The following is a 16,623-nucleotide window of genomic DNA, read 5'->3' on the forward strand; positions in this document are numbered from 1 at the left end:
TAGATTGCTGGCTGAGCCATTCACTTGCTGAGGGACCTTAGGCCAGTCACTTAATCTTTGGCTGTGTCCCACAAAGGGAGGAATTTATTTCTGACACAGATGCTGTGTGGTGTAGGTTGTGTCTGCACAGACAGTTTGAACCCACAATTCTTCCTGGGTGCAGCTCCACTGGGGGAAGTTGTAGCAAAGTGTTGGGTCTTTCCCACTGTACTGGGGGATAGATTGTGTGGTATGAAAACAGGGCTCCCATCTGCCTTGCCATCCTTGAGTTTTCATTCAGCTAATCCTCTTACTGAGATGGCCTCAGTGCTCTACTTGTAAATCACTAACTTCCTCAGCTGTGAGATACTAGAAAAGATTCCTCTAGTCTCTAGTGTGTGGTGTATACTGCGATTAGCCAGGCGAAGTCTGGCTTTCCCCTGGATCTGTCCTCCCTGAGTGGAGGTTTGATAGAGCATTCAGAAGTGAAATGTCAAGTCAAATGTGTGCTCCCTGGAGCAAACCATCTTGGTAAAACATGCAAGATAGCAATGCCCCAGCATCCAACTGCCTGCTACGCTCAGCCCCCACACCTCTGCCCTGACCCTTGTATGCTCTTACAGTAGATCTGTGTTTTCTCCTAGTCCTGAGCAGAACAGACTGGCTGAGCTGGAAGATCAGGCGAAGGTTGCGAAAAAGGGAATGTGGAGTGAAGGAACAGGCTCTCACACGGTCCGGGATCTCAAATACACGATTGAAAACCCGCGCCACTTTGTGGACTCCATGCACCAGAAGCCAGTCAATGGTAAGCATGCGCCGCAGGTGAAGCGGCATGTTGGGTTACCAGTGAGCGCATAGCTCTGGGATAGGTTTCTGGGATGTTCACCTCCTACCGGCGCTTACATTTGCACTGTTCTTTGAGCTCTGACTGGCCTTGGGGCATAGATGGTTTGCAGTCCTCCTCATTGTAGGCTGCTGGGTGCATATCCGAAGTGAATTGGCCTTTCATGGCCAGGGCGGGGGATTGCAGTGTGAGCTGCTTGTGTGTGGGTTTCTTCTCATGACTGGGTTTGACTGAATGCTGTGTGGGGAGGAGTGTGAGGATGGTGCTGTTGTCTCCTTCCTGAGAGTTGACCCTCACTTGTTCATGTTCTGCAGCCATCCTAGAACACGTCCGGGATGGCAGCGTGGTCAGAGCCCTGCTCCTCCCAGATTACTACCTGGTCACTGTCATGCTCTCTGGGATCAAGGTGAGGCTTGGCTCTTGTTTCCTTTTTTTTTTTTTTGGAATGGTCTCTCCAGGTTCACAGCCAGACCTGTGCTGCAGCTGGGCCTTCAGGCTTGATGCAGGCATGCCACTACCCTCCACTGCTCTGTGCTGAGCCCCTGTGCTGAGCTGCAGTGCCCATTTGGGTGTGCCTACTCTAATATGCATGGCTGCTTTCAATGAGGAGAGTCTGGGCTTTCACCAGTAACCCCCATTAAACCTCCTGAGCCGGAGCTTCACAGCTTTTAAGTTGGTCATGTTCCCTGGGACAGGGTCCATTGAGTTCCCAGTCTCAGGACTGCCTCTTTGGTAACTGTCAGGCACCTGTGTCCACACCCCTCCTTTAGACTTTACAAGGAGACAGTGGCTGCTCATCTCCGTGTCTCCTGCAGAAGGTGGGAGTTAAAGGAGGTCTTAGCTACTTAAGAGTCAAAGGCTTAAAGTCCATGTCTTTTAGAAGCTTAGGGGGGACAAGTCCATGGGGAAATCTGATTTGAAAGCATTCTGCAGCCAGTGCAGCTTTAGGGCAATGATCTTGCCTTGTCACAGGCTAAGCCGGATCTGCCTTGTCAGGTTTTTGGATAAAACTTCCAGTGTGGTGCTAATTCAGTAGGCGAAGACAGTCCCTTCAGACCCAGCACTGAACTCAGTCTCCCAGCCTGGTGCTTAGCAGTTGCTGATCGAGGGGAGGGGAGCCTTTTTCAGATCACACACAAATCCTAATATCCTGACCCTCGTGGTCATGGAAGATCCTAAGGGTGGGGGTGCCAGTACTCCATTCAGGAACTGTCCTGTACTTCCCATTCCAGGAGCATTCCAGATCTTTCCCTCTTCTGCGACTGTCAACAGTTCCGCAGAGTTGAGGAGGTGCCAGCATATCACTTGCTGCCCGGGCCGGACTTCCCTTACACAATGCCTGGCCGTGCAAATGCCTTTCCCAGAGAAACCCGCCCATTCTCATTTATTTGTGCGTGCTGCCAGGGCCTGCTTTGCTGAGCTGAGCCCTAGACAGGCAAAAGGGATTCGCTGCTATTACCATTGCTATTAGCCATGATATGCATGGATTGCTTAGTCTTGGGGCCCCAATGTTCTCCACCCACATGCCATTAGTCCATTTGAACATCGTGGTGAGGAGCATGTTACAGAATCATGGAGGCATGGGTAGACATTCAGGTGCCTGTGTGGTCTGGAGCCCCACATTTCCCCGTGTGAGCCTCAGGCCGTGGCGTATGCGGCTGTCTGCATGATTTGTTGCAATGGCAAGGAGCAGCAGTGCTGGCTGTCTCACTGCCCACTCGGGTTTGACCCTAACCGCCCTCTGTCACGATGGAGGGGAGGTGGGGCCAAAATTGCATGAGTGGCATTGTGACCTGGTGCACAGGGAGTCCCAGCACCACTCAGGTTTGGCCCCAATGGCCCCCTCTCTCACCATGGAGTGCTGACAGGGCCAACCTGCATGGGCAGTGGGGCAGCCAGTGCTGTGGCTCCTTGCTGCTGCCATGGGGCCAGGACCTGGGCCAGGGTCCGTCCCCCTGTCCCCCCCGAGCCCTGCCTGGCCTCACCCCGCTTCAAGCAGCCCCTGTCCCCTCCCAGGTATGGAGGCGTGATGCTGCACCTGGACAGGCCAGGTTGGAAGGCGGGGGTTGAGTTTGGCATAGACTCAGTAGGTGAGGCCCGGGGCCAGTGACTGTCATAGGGATGGCCCCACAGGAATCTGACTGACAGTGCATAACATGGGAAAAGTTTCTGGAGGTGCCCCTGGCTGCAGGTGCTCAGCACCGCTGCAAATCGGGCAATTGAGGTGCCAAACTTCGGCCACCAGAATTTGAAAACACTGAACCTGGACCTCTTGAGCGTTCACAATGTCTTAATGGCTTGTGGCCCCAAAACCAGAGGTGCTGAGTGCCAGCTGCTGCCAGTCATATCAGCGACCACAGACTTAAGGCTGAGTAAGTTGTCTTGGCAAGAGCAAGTGGCATGCAAGTGTATGGATCTGCAGGTTCCAGTATAGATTCTGATGGCTAAGTTCAAACCCCCTCTGGTGTTCACTTCTACATCTAGAGCAATGTGGTACCTACAACTACATGGCCCTTGATGGATCCAACTTCCACTGTGACCAAGGAAGCTCTGGATCCAACAGCTTGACCAATGGACACTCCCTGCACCCCAGGATGGTCTGAGACCTGCATCTCCCTGGAGGATGCTTTTTTGCTCTCCTCTGTCCTCATTCAGTCCTCTTATTCGGACTGTTTTTATTCTGGCACATTGTTGCTCCAGAGGAGGAGGCTATTCTTGGATGCAGATACGTTCTCCCTTCCCACCTGCCAGTCTCATTATGCAACCATGGGTACTATTGGTTCTGATGGCAATCGGGATCCAGCCTCTTCTGAGTCAGAAGATGCTCAGGAGTCTGGTACCAGGCACAGGTGGGGAGAAAGAAATTCAGTCTTACCCTACCTTGATGATTGGATTCTGATGAACAGATCCTACAAAGAAGCCCAACAGGCAACCAGATTCTTGCTCCATCAATCGCCTTTCCTGGGTGTTTGCATCAATAGTGAGAAATCCACATTGACCCCCACAAGGTCCATAAACCTTATAGGGGTGATGTTGAACTCATCCACAGCAAGAGCTTCTCTACCTCTTAAGAGGTTCTAGGGCTTGCCATGAGTGCTCTGAGACTATCCAACTACCCTGGACCTGAGTCAGGACTTGCCTTCCCCCCCCCCCCCTCGGCCACATGGCCTCACATACACATGATGCCTTTTGCCAAGCTCCACCTTTGTTTGCAGGCCTGGCTTCTTTCCCAGGCACTCCCCAGAGGGGCAACATCAACAAGGTGATTGATTCTGTCCAAGGTTTTAGACACTCTCACCTGGTGGACAAAGTTGGAGAAAGTTTGGGTGGAGATCCCTTTTCCCACACAGGCTCCTGAGGTGCAACTATAGTCGGATGCCTCCCTCTAAGGCTGGAGCGCTCATATGGGAGGTCATATGGCACAAGGCATCTGGGCCCTCAGGAGTCCAGAGTGCATATCCATTTACTAGAACTCAGGTCTGTCGATCAAGCTGGCAATGCCTTCCTTCCACTTACCCAATCCCGATGTCCAGATGGAATTGAACAATACGACAAATCTTCTATATAAATGAGAGCTCATGTTCCACAGTAGTGCCAAGGCTCTGCTAGGAGTTGTTCAGTAAAATGGAGTTTTCTCATCTTGGGCTCAGCAATGCCGGCTAGCTCCGGAATCTGTTCAGGTCAGCTGTCCTGGAATAGCCATTTAAAGCAGCGATCAGTGCTTTTCATCTCAGTTGTGACCAAGTGAGTGACGATCATCTGGTTATCCATTGATTTCTGAAGGGACTTCGTAGATCCTTCCACTACTGGTGAAGTTTGTATTTCCGTGGGACCTCAGTTTCTTTTGTCTCCCAGAGGTCCTTTTGAACCTGAAGCCACATGTTCTGTGGCCCATCTGTCTATGAAAGTGGCCTTTCTCATTGCCATAACATCAGGCAGAAGAGCCAGCCAGCTGGGGGTGCTCATAGCGAACCCATCATATATTCCTTCCATAAAGGAAAGGTCTAGCTGTGCTCCCACTCAAGATTCATTCCTAACATAGTTTTTCACCTGAGTCAAACCATCCACTTACTGATATTTTTTCCTAAACCATTTGCCTCAGATGGAGAGAGCGTGTCATTCTCTGGATGTCCAAAGGGTACTGACCTTTTATCTACAAAGACACCTAAACTGTTTTCAGGGCAGAGATCTCAAGGTCTCAAGCCATATCTGTGCAGAGACTTTCAAAATGGATCTCTGGTTGTATTATCCTTTATTACCTAGCCCACATCCCTCCTGTGTAGGGGGTGAGAGCTTATTCCACTAGAGTGCAAGCAACATCTGCTACATCTCTGAGATGTATGTCTACTAGAGATTTGTATGGCAGTGACTCAGAGCTCCTTAGGTTTCAGAGTAGCAGCCGTGTTAGTCTGTATTCGCAAAAAGAAAAGGAGTACTTGTGGCACCTTAGAGACTAACAAATTTATTAGAGCATAAGCTTTCGTGAGCTACAGCTCACTTCATCGGATGAAGTGAGCTGTAGCTCACGAAAGCTTATGCTCAAATAAATTTGTTAGTCTCTAAGGTGCCACAAGTACTCCTTTTCTTTCAGAGCTCCTTAGATGCTTTCACTAGACACTGCTTTGGTCCAGTCTTCTGCTGTAGATATGGCTGTGGGGACAGTAGTACTAGGGTCAGTTATCACTTCCATGTCCTCGCACCCACCTGTCTGAGCACTGCTTGTTGTTCTCCCATGTGTGGTATACAGATAGGGACTAGCATGCGAAGACGTGGAGGTTACTTACGTGTACTGGAGGCTCTTTGAGGTGTGGCCCCTTTCTGTATTCCACTGCCTGCCCTCCCTCACCTCTGCTGCAGCTTATCTGGATTCAATAAGAGAAGGAACTGCAGAGGCACTGGCCCGTGCTGTCTTTCATACCCTGGGTTGGGAGCATGAGGAGAGCTGTGGCATGTGTGGGCCAGTGGACCCTGCAAAAAAATTCTGGACTCAGGTGTGCAGTGCGCATGCATATCCCATGTGTGGAATACAAATAGGGACCCACAATAGAGTGGAACCAGACTGACCTGGACCTCTGTGCTGGCGTTCTGCTCTCTCATGGGTGGTATTTTCCAGGCCCAACCTAGCCAATGAGTTCTAGTTGCCGTGTGCTGGGATTGCTTTGCTCAGCTCTGGGATGCAATGTGGCAGCTCTTTAAGTGTCCAGCAGCACTCCTCAAGTCTTCCGGACAGGAAGTGACCTTGTATCCCTCTGAAGCTGTACAGGGGAAGCAGAATGTTGGAACCTCATGGTCCTCTGGGCTCCTCCCCCAAAACAGCCAACAGCAGCTGCAGCCAAGGGTGCAGGGGGCAGCAGCCTTCCTGGCCTGCTCCTCCTGGATGTGCCCTTGAGTCACTGCCCTCTGCTCCCCCTCCACGGGAAGCAGCAGCCTTCTCGCTTGCACTCTGCCTGTTTTCCCCTCTGACTTGCTCATTGCCATTGGCTGTTAGAGTCCAGCATCCTGCTCCATAGCTGCCCGTCTCGCTTCCATCTGCCCATTGGACTTCCCCTTCTCCTCTCTCCTTCCCCTCCCTTACTCCAGCCATCACTGCTTCTCCCCCACTTCATTTCCAAGTGCCTCTTTCTCTTCTCTTCCCCCCCCTCCCCCCAGCCTGAGTTTAGTTTTTGGTTAATTTAAACAATAAAAAGATATGAAGTAGAGCAAGAAATGGGGCTGCAGTGTGCCCATCCCCTGCATGCTGCCCTCCTTTGCACCCTTCATCCGTATTTCAGTCCTCGAAGGGTGAACGTCCTTCCAGGCAGAGAGCCCTGATTTCCGATCAAGTGTTGAGGATCTGGCCTTTTTAAGGTCTCCAGTTGGGCACCCAAAATTACTAGTGAGCCTTGGCCTGTATCTTGGTACAGGGTCTGGGGGCCCCCAGAATACTAGGAGTAATGTAATTACACAGCCATTTCCCCCATGGTTAATAGCACTTACTGAGAGGGTGCCCAGATGTCCCAATGTTATCAGGACTGTCCCGATATTAGGGGCTCTGTTTTCCACAGGACCTCTGATTCCCCCATCCCGACATTTCACAGTACTATATCTGGGCACCCTACTTACTGAACAAGTGCACGGGCCTGAGGCTGTTCCTGTGGAGTGGACTCCAGGATCCCAGCACAGGGAACTAATGGCTCCGGTTCATGGTCCATGTGCCAAGTGCCAAGGTGCCTTCACTCTGATGCTGGTGATTGTAAATGCGGTGGAGGCGCACTCTGTTCTGCGTAATCCGCGGTGTGGGAGTAGGAGCAGGAGCGATGGTGGTCCATCCGTCCCTGCTCTTGAATTACTTTTGCCAAGCAGTCTGCCCCGTCCTAGAGGTCTTACCAATGCGCCCCCTCCTAACCTGCCCTTGCCTCCATGTTGCAGTGCCCCACGTTCAAGCGGGAGGCAGATGGCACAGAGACACCGGAGTCATTTGCAGCGGAAGCAAAGTTCTTCACTGAGTCACGGCTGCTGCAGAGAGACGTGCAGATTGTCCTGGAGAGCTGCCACAATCAGAACATCCTGGGCACCATCCTCCATCCGGCAAGTGGGGCAGGGGTTCTCCGGGCAGATCCCAGTGCGACTGGTTACCACCATCGGGGAGAGCAGAAGTGGTGGTTTTTTTTTTTTGGCCTTTTGCTCATGTGCCAAAGCTGGGCATATCCGACCAATGGTCCCAGTGGCACTGTGGGTTCACAGTCTTTATCTTTGGAGCTTGGGGTTCAAAGCTGCATGGCATGGCCACTGAAATGGAGGAATGTTAGAGTTTCAGGGTAGGTGTCAGAGCGCACTCAGTGTTCAGTGGAGAGCCAGTGCAGAGAGCATAGCTAGCTGGGGAGGAGTGCTCATGGCAACCCGTGTTGCTTATTAAACTGTAGAGCCTGCAGCCTTCTACACTGGTAGGAGCTCTACGGGGCAGGTGGCTTTATTGCTGGGTAGGAGTTCATGAATGCAGTGGGATACCATGGCCGTTGGTACAGCAGGCCAGGGTGGAGACACTGGGCAGTCACTGATGGCAGTAGGGGGTGTCTGGCTGTAGGGGCATGCAGTATCCAAGGGGCCCAGCAGGACTGCAGCCCAGGCAATGGTCAGATGGCCGCTACCTCACCTAACAACCCCCACTGTTGAGGGCCAGTTTTAGTGCTTTACTGTTGGCTAGATCCCTACTTGTGTAGGGGGGACAGTCACTAGTTTGGCTCCTGCTAGCCTGGGGTGCAGAATGGGTCCCTGCCTTCCATGGGCTGGCTGCAGCTGTCCAGTGAGCCTAGCATAGAGCTAGCACAGTCGGGTCTCAGCCAGGGCTGTGCCTAGCACAGTGCTGCTTCCTTTAGCAACAAGGCCTCAGTGGCTTGCGACTCCTCCCACATACTAGTGGGCCAGGAGATGGGTGTCCGTCTCGGGCCTGGCGAGGGAGTGATGTCAGCCTCCTAGCTCCAGGAGTCTAGACTGACTCTGTTGTCTCCCCCTCCTAATTCCAGAATGGCAACATCACGGAGCTGCTGCTGAAGGAAGGCTTCGCGCGCTGCGTGGACTGGTCCATTGCCGTGTACACTCGCGGGGCTGAGAAGCTGCGAGCGGCCGAAAGGTAACTGGTGGCTGCTGATGCTGGGTGGCAATGGTTCCGGGGCACAGGGCTCCCCAACCAAGGACTTGCCCAGAGTGCCCTCCACTGGGAGGGCTTCGTGAGCTAAAGAAAATCGCATCCTTTTTTTCCATTGGCTGCCTGCAGTTGCCTGAATGGGGCAGCATCAGAGAGTTGGGCCCAGCTGCTTGGCTGTGGGAAGGACAATTATCTGTCTCCCCCTCAGCACCTGGTGACAGCTGTGTGGTGTGCTCTGCATGCAGGGGAGGGGGGGGTTAGCTGTGCTCCAGTGGAGGTGGGAGACTGCTGCAGCCAGCTGGGAAAGGCTCAGAGGAAGGTGATCTCCCAGCTCTCTGGCTGGCCTCTCTCCATTCCCCCTTGGTGTCTGTTGGGGAATCCCAGAGCTGCTCTTTGAAGTGGGAGGCTGGGTGTGCATCTCCTTCTCACAGCTAGTGTCCAAGCAGAGCAGATGGGACCCTGCCTGCTACCTCCTCTGGGTGGCTGGCAGCTGTGGTGCTCCTCTGCCACTGTCTCCTATCTCGGCTGAAATCTAGGGGCATCCTTCCCCTGGAGCACTGCTCACTGCCATAGTCTGCCTCTTGCATGCAGCTTTGGAAGAAGGCAATCTCTGCCATGGGCAGTGGGGAAGGTGACCAGGGAGAGGCAGGAGCTTGGCTGGTCCCTTGCATATAGATTCCAGCCAGCTCAGGCCTGGCGTCACCTGCTCTGCTCAGTTGGACATTGCTGACTAACACAGCACTTGCCTGGCTGGGCTGGGAGCTGCAGATGGGCAGGATACACTACTAGTTTGGGCCATGGCTTTCGTAGTAGGGGCCTGATACTCAGAGGCCTACACATGGCTTTAGAGGCAAGTGGCCTGATTCCCAGGAGCACTGACTCAGCTGCTCCCTGTGTTGCCTTTACTTTTCTTGCTGTCCTGATCCACTTTCTCACTGTAGTTTGGTTACAAAGGCCCATTCGGCTGCTGGGGAGACCTCGTGCCCGGAATCAGGACTGACTTGGTGCTCAGAGCAGTTGCCGGTGCACGGATGCCATGCTGGCTTTGGTTAGATGCGGGTCATCGTCTGCAAGGGGCTTGGCTCTGTCTCCCGCAATGGGACTATGCCAGCTTCAGTAGGGCAAGATGCACGCCGCAACCCTAGCTCTGGATGGTCACGTGCATCTTTCTGTTGCTAGGTATGCCAAGGAGCGCAAGCTGAGAATCTGGAGAGACTATGTGGCGCCCACTGCTAATCTGGACCAGAAGGACAAGCAGTTTGTTGCCAAGGTGAGTGCCTTGCAGGTGAGGAGATGTCCTGTTCAGGCTCTCACGACCTGAGTGGAGCATGGAAGAGGGGTAGCCACAGAGCATGTGTTGCTGCTGGTTTCATGGTGCAGTGGTCATGGCCAGAAGCAGGGGATGGGACCTGATGGATGGTTGGTCTGGTCGGGGCTGCTAGCACAGCTGATCATGGTGAGACGGTAACAGAGTTAGGCTTCCTTTCAAGCCTGCCCTGAGCCACAGCAATGCTGTGGTGCCCGTCACAGGTTGCCCCTCAGATGCAAAGGAAGAGCTGAATCTGCAGCCAACAAGCTGTGCTTGTTTGACCCTTTGCATGTGGAAGCATTTGTCCCATGGAGCTCCCCCCTACAGTTACCTGCCCTCCATCCTGCTTCCTGCATGCACCATACTCTGTCTTCCCCTCCCTGTGTTGCTTCTCCTCTGTGCTCAAACCTCCCTTGATGGGAAAGTTCCAGGACTGGCTGGAGCGGGGTGGTACTGAGGAGAGAGGAAGGGGTCGAGATGCATGAGGATCTGATCGAGAATAGCCCGAACTAGTGGGTGAGTGTGCGAAAGTGGAAAAGTTTAATCCTCTGGACTTGAAATAGAGGGTTTTGCTCCACCATGTGGCCATTGGTGAGTAGTGCAGGGACATTTCAGCTTCTCCTACAGCGCTGTGGTCTGCAGAGGGCTGCCTGGGCTCATGGTAAGGCTTATTTTGGTAAAGTTCATTCTCTTCGGTTGCGTTGTAGTGTGAACCCTCCTGCAGCCACCCCCTCTCCTTCCTTTCCAGAGCTGCCTTGACATGAGGATAATGGAACTCCAATGTTACAGTAGTCAGAGATGGAGGAACCCTGAGTTTGGAGGAAGGGAGGTTAAACACTTTTGAGTCAGGGCATAAACCAACCATTGACTGGTCAGGCAGGAGGTTTTCCTTGGGGGCAGATTATTCCAGGACTGCCTCTGCTGCAGGATTTCTTGCACCTTCCTCTGAGTCAGCTTGCCCATAGTGAGATTAGCCATGGCTCTGATCTGACAGAACCTGGCCTGTATTCCTTGTTCATCCTGTGTCTGTTACAGTCACTGCTAACAGCCCCAGCTGAGATCAAAGCCCCATTGTGCTAGGAGCTGCACAGACATCGTGAGCGATGGCCCCTGCCCTAGGGAGTTCATGGGCTAAATAGGCAAGTGTCCTTCCCCCCCCATCCCCCCAAACCTTGTGTTGTCTAAGGTCACAGAGCAGGTCAGTGTTGACTGAGGTTAAAACCAAGCCCTTTCACCTTCTTCCTTCATGCCCTACTCTGCTGGAGTCTCTAGAGCTAGCAAAGCATTGCCTGCGAGTTCCTGTGTGTGCTACAGGGCTGTAACCTGCTGAATGCCGTCTGTAAATATTTCATATTGTGTAACCACATCAGCCTGCTGCTTGGAGATTGGGAAATGGTGGGAAGCCACTAGATGGTGCTGTTGGTGTATAGTTAGGCCCTGGGAAAATATGCTGTGTATAAATGCATGCAGCTGGGGAGGTTTAATTTGGATGGAAATGCCTGAGAAATGGGCAGTCTGATTTCTTGGAAAGTAAACATAACCCCCTGCTCTCCGTTCCTCCCCCACTCTTTGGGAATGTCCCAGCAGTGGTTCTCGGCCCCCTCTGGGTGGAACCTCCTTGCCTCTCCCCCTTGCAGTCTGCCTCTAGGTTTCCAGTGTCTGTAAACTGTCACGGAAATGGAATTACAGCCTCATTATCAGCCTCGAATGTCAATCAGCCGCAGGATGTTCTCCTGTGCATCTGTAGGAGAGGCTGCACTGGGTGGTGAGGAGTCTGCTGTATGCAGGAGTGGTTGGGCTGTCACCAATCGGAACACTCTTCTGCTCTCCCACAGCTGGAGGAAAGGAAACAAAGAGCCAGGAATGATCAGGTGGTGCCACTCACCAGCGCTTGCTCCATACGTGGGCATTATACCTACCCATGCATCTGTTAGACATCTGTACCTTGGGCAGATCTGTGGCATAGGGAAAGTCCTAGGGCAGCAGCTAAGCATGAAGGGCTAGAGGAGGACTCAGTAGCTTTTGGAGTTAGGCTAATGCCCGTAGCTGCTGGCTTCTTAAGACTACAACGGGTCATCTGATATCTTGCTACCTCTAAAGCACAATGCAAGACTTGTCTGACTTCACAGGTCTACCCTAATTAGCACAAGAGATGTTCTGGTGGCTGAGTCTCTTCTCCCATCCTGTTGGTATGTAGCCACCCAAAGACAGCAGCTCTGGAATTGCATCCTTGCACAAAGTCCTCCCAGGATAATGTGGAGGCTTTAAATCCTTGTATCTGGCACCTAGACATGGCAATAAGGTCCTAAAAACCATAGAAATGTAGGTCTGGAAGGGACCTTGAGCGATCCCCTAGTCCAGTCCCCTGCACAAGGAAGTCTAGACGATCCCTGACAGGTTTGTCAACCTGATCTTAAACTTCCAATGATGGGGATTCCGCAACTTCTCTTGGAAGCCTCTTCCAGAGCTTAGCTACCTTTAGAGTAAGAATATTTTTCCTGATATCTAACCTAACTCTCCCTTGCTGCAGATTAAGACCATTACCGCTTGTCCTGCCTACAATGGCCATGGCAAACAGTTGATCTCGTCCTCTTTATCAGCCCTTCATATATTTGAAGACTGTTCTCAAGTCCCCACTCAGTTGACTTTTCTCAAGACTAACCATGCCCAGTTTGTTTAACCTTTCCTCATAGGTCAGATTTGCTAAACCTTTGATCACTTTTGCTGCTCTCCTATGGACTCTCTCCAATTTGTCCACCTCTTTCCCAAAATTGTGGTGCTCAGAACTGGATACAATACTCCAGTTGAGGCCTCGCCAGTGCTGAGCAGCGTGGGACAACTACCTCCCATATTTTACATACATTGCTCCTTCCAGTATATCCCAGAATATTCACCTCTTTCACAACTGCATGAGATTGACTCATGTTCAGTTTGTGATCCACTAAAACCCCCAGCTCCTTTTCAGCAGTGCTATCACCTAGCCAGTTAGTCCCCAATTTCTAGTCATGCATTTGATTTTTCCTTCCGTAGAAAAAAAGGAAAGCAGGACTTGTGGCACCTTAGAGACTAACAAATTTATTTGAGCATAAGCTTTCGTGAGCTACAGCTCACTTCATCGGATGCAAAGCTTATGCTCAAATTTGTTAGTCTCTAAGGTGCCACAAGTACTCCTTTTTCTTTTTTGCGAATACAGACTAACACGGCTACTGCCTTCCTTAGTGTAGTACTTTGTCTTTTGAATTTCCCCTTGTTGATTTCAGACCCATTCTCTAATTGGTCAAGGGCCTTTTGAGTTCTAATCCTCTCCTCCAAAGTGCCTGCAGCCCTGCCCAGCTTGGTGTCATCTGCACATTTTATAAGCACACCCTCCACTCCATTATCCAATTCATTAATGAAAATATTTAGTACCGGAGCCAGGACTGACCCCAGTGGGACCTCACTAGGTACATCTTCCCAGCATGACAGAACCATTGATAACTAGACACAGCTAGCTGAGAAACTGCTGGTAGTGTGTGCTTAGGCAGGGAGGGAAACAGATTCCCAGCGTGCGGGGGCCACCTGACAGAGCAATGCTGGAGTGAGTTCACAGAGCTGGGTACAAGACCTTTGTTAGTAAATGTCGTGCTGGATTCTCAGCCTCGGAAACTGAGGTCCTCTTTTCGCGGTCTAATCACAAAACTCTTCCATGGTTCAACCTTTACCTGGTGGGGAGCAGAGAAGGTTGGACTGAGACTTGAAGGCCAAACAGACTGTTGCCTGACCTCATGTGTTGCACTGGCCAGAGACCCTTACTCAGTGATTCCTGCTTCCAGCACAGAACTTCAGATTGATCCTGATGCGAATCCTGAAACTATACATGGTTAACAGCCCTCGCTGTTAAATTTCTGAACCTTCGCTTGATCCACATAGTTCTTGGTGCTCCTGCTATAGCCGCTGACAAGCGGAGCAGTTAGCTTCTGGTGGCTCATGGGATGAGGACCACCTGTTCAGAAAAAACTGGTCAGACCCCTTTCCCCAGCTCATTGTGCATAAGCCTTTGAGGAGATACTGCTTCATTCAGGTTGAGCTGGGCCTGCCATCTGCCCCAATACAGTGCCGTGTGCATGCTCCCATCCTCTGGCTTTCAGCTGCCGAGCCTAGGAGGAACGTCTGGTCCTGCAGACCCTTTCCCACAGGGCTTGTGGAGTAGTCACCCCAGGTCATGGCACAGGGCAGTGGAGGTCTTGCAACAAGGGGCATTGGAATGCAGCAATGCAAATGCACCATGTTTGGCTCTTGTTCTTGGGTATATTGGCAGGAGTCTGTCTTCAGTGTGCCAATGGTATAGTCTAGTGTTGCAGTTGCCGTGCCCTCTGGGGTGAGCATGGGGATATTCAATGCATTAACTCCTGCCAGGCTGGGAAACAGGGCACCTTGTTGGTGAATCTAACCTGTTCCTTTGGCCCATGCACCACCTGGTCTACTGGAGCACGGCCATAGGTCCCAGTGCCAGAAAATGATCCAAGAATCAAAATTCAGCAGCAAAGGTCCCCCTCTGCCCCTGGCGGCGACTGACTTTGGGCATGATGTATGAATGTGGCACCAATTCTTTAACTGAAGGTCTCTTGCCTGGCAGATGACTGGACTCTTTGCCCTCCTTGAGATGGTTGAAGTGTCCTCCTGGGTTAGGCCAGTGCAGGTGCCTTTTTACCAGGGGGTGATGCTGACTTCTTGCATTTGGAAGATGCCCATCACTGTCTGATCTGGGAGCCCTTTAAGTTGGAAATGAATGAAATGAACCAAGGCAAGTGTCCCCACCCCTCCTTTCTCAGATCCGCCTCCTGGTCTGGGACAGTTGTAGCTGGGGCTGGACTGACACCACCACTGAGTTGGGAACAGGTTTCTACACAGATGTCTGCCTTGGGTTTGGCACGATCTCTGGCAGCTCTGAATGTCACCGCTGAAGGCATGCCAGGAATGCTCTGCCCTGGGCAATGCCTCTTGAGTCTGCCCTAGGGACAGCTGTCATCCCAAGGTCCCAGGGGAAGATGGCCTCTAACGTCTCTGGCCCTAGCCCCATTTAGGGTTTTGAAGATACAAGGGCCATGTGTTGGGCCAGGAATGGAATAGGCAACCAGCCTATGGTGAGGTCCTCTCTTCTCTCTCTGACCTTTCCCATGTAGACTACACGTTGCTTACGTGCCACTCCCAGATGGTCTTTGGGGCCAGGGGAGTTCATCTAGCCTTTGCCTAGTTATCTGCATGCAACAGCAGGACCATGCCCACGTACAGAGACCTTGGAACAGCCATATCGTGCAGGTTCTCTGGGTACGTCTACACTGTGATTAAAAAAAACAAACACCCAAGGCAGAGTCTCGGAACCCAGGTCAACTGGTCTGGGCTTGGGCTGTGGCATTAAAAATAGCAGCGTAGTGCTGCCCTGAATCCCAAGCTCTTAGTTGGAAGGCAGAGGAAAGTCCAGTTAGAACCTGCTCATGGCCTGTCAGCACGTCCCTTTTAGGGTATTGTCTGGTCCGTGGCTGCCCCATTAGTGGCTTGGGCTGACTCCAGAGAGTTGACTCCAACTTTGGAGGGATTGGTTGGCCCGACATAGGACTTGAGAGGGCTAGAGGTAGGGAGGGCAGCGGAAATGGCCCTCTTCCTTCTCTCCTCCCCCCAATTCTGCTGAACGTTTCCAGGTGTCTGTAGCAAATGAATCTCGGGAGGTTGGGGGCAGGCTGGGGCGAGCGGAGAAGAGTGTCAGACCCGTGTAATTCTACTGGGGTGCTCCCTGGTGTGTCAGAGCTGGTGAGGCTCAGGGTGAGCTGCCACAGGCAGGACTAGAGTTGGGTGACTCTGGCTAGGGCCTCACCCCTGTGCCCTTCAGCCTTCTGAGAGGCTCTTGGGTGCCAGCACCAGTTTGCCTAGGAGAGCTCCCCTCGGGAGGGGCTGGCCCATCCTTGCTTAGCTGGCAGCCCTGGGGAGGGAAGATGAGGGAGAGCTTTCCCTGTCTCTTTGGGTTAGGGGGAAAGCACGTTAACTTCACATCTGAAACTTTCATTTGAAACTTGGCTTCCTGTAGCAGTGTGCTGGCTCTACTGCCTTTCCCATGTGTTTCTGCTGATCACTGCTGTTTCTTACCATATGGTCCCCTGGGCGTGTGGCTGACTTCCCCTCCCTCGCTGCGCCAATTCCAAGAACTCGCCTGGTGTTCTTATAGAAGGTTTAATGTGTGCATGACCGACAGCTCAGCTCTGATGCCATGAGAACAGTCCAGAGGGCTGGGAAGGCCCTGGAGTCTGGCCTCATCCAGGAGCACCCCAACCAAGGGCTATGCTTAACTTGCATAGCCAGATGCTGGTGGCTGGTTGAGTGATGGCATCTGTAATCGGGGCTTGGAGTGATCTTAAAGCACTGGGCTGGAACTCAGGAGATGGGAGTTTTTCCCAGCTCTGTTGCTGACCTACAGGTTGACCACAGGTAGGTAATGCTCCCTGGACCTCCGTGCCCCTCTGTAACATGGGGGTATGTCCTCCCCACCCCGCCTTGTCTTGTCTGTTAGACTGTAAATTGCTGGCTAGGACACTGCAATCCCTGCTCTGCTGGTGACCTTGGCCAAGTCACTTCCCCTCTGGCATTCCCCCCACTGTCTTGATTGAGACTGAGCTCACTGCAGCAGGGCCTGTCTCACTGTGCCTCAGTGCCCTACATGGAGCCCTGCTCTTATCTGGGGTCTGTAGGCATGGCTCTCACACAAATAATGGGTCTCCCCAGGCCACATCTGTTAAGTGATGCGCTAATGGTAGAACTCCACAGGCAGCATCTGGTCAGCTGCACTTCAGCTTCTCCTGGCTTAGCATGAAGCTCGGGCCCCTAAACTCAATATGC

General features: G+C 52.3%; 1 protein-coding gene across 3 annotated transcripts in view; it reads left to right on the top strand.

Moving 5' to 3' along the window:
- The window catches only part of SND1 (staphylococcal nuclease and tudor domain containing 1), a 504,867-nt gene that overhangs the window by 40,348 nt on the left and 447,896 nt on the right, over positions 1 to 16,623 (top strand). For all 3 annotated transcript variants that reach the window (XM_038374172.2, XM_038374179.1, XM_043500168.1), the window contains exons 5-9: positions 624 to 784; positions 1,138 to 1,229; positions 7,232 to 7,390; positions 8,326 to 8,432; positions 9,627 to 9,717. In XM_038374172.2, the coding sequence (XP_038230100.1) occupies positions 624 to 784; positions 1,138 to 1,229; positions 7,232 to 7,390; positions 8,326 to 8,432; positions 9,627 to 9,717 (610 nt within the window). The remainder of the gene's footprint in view (positions 1 to 623; positions 785 to 1,137; positions 1,230 to 7,231; positions 7,391 to 8,325; positions 8,433 to 9,626; positions 9,718 to 16,623) is intronic.

This window comes from Dermochelys coriacea, chromosome 1 (genome assembly GCF_009764565.3).
Source record: "Dermochelys coriacea isolate rDerCor1 chromosome 1, rDerCor1.pri.v4, whole genome shotgun sequence".
In the NCBI taxonomy this organism is placed as follows: Eukaryota; Metazoa; Chordata; order Testudines; family Dermochelyidae; genus Dermochelys; species Dermochelys coriacea.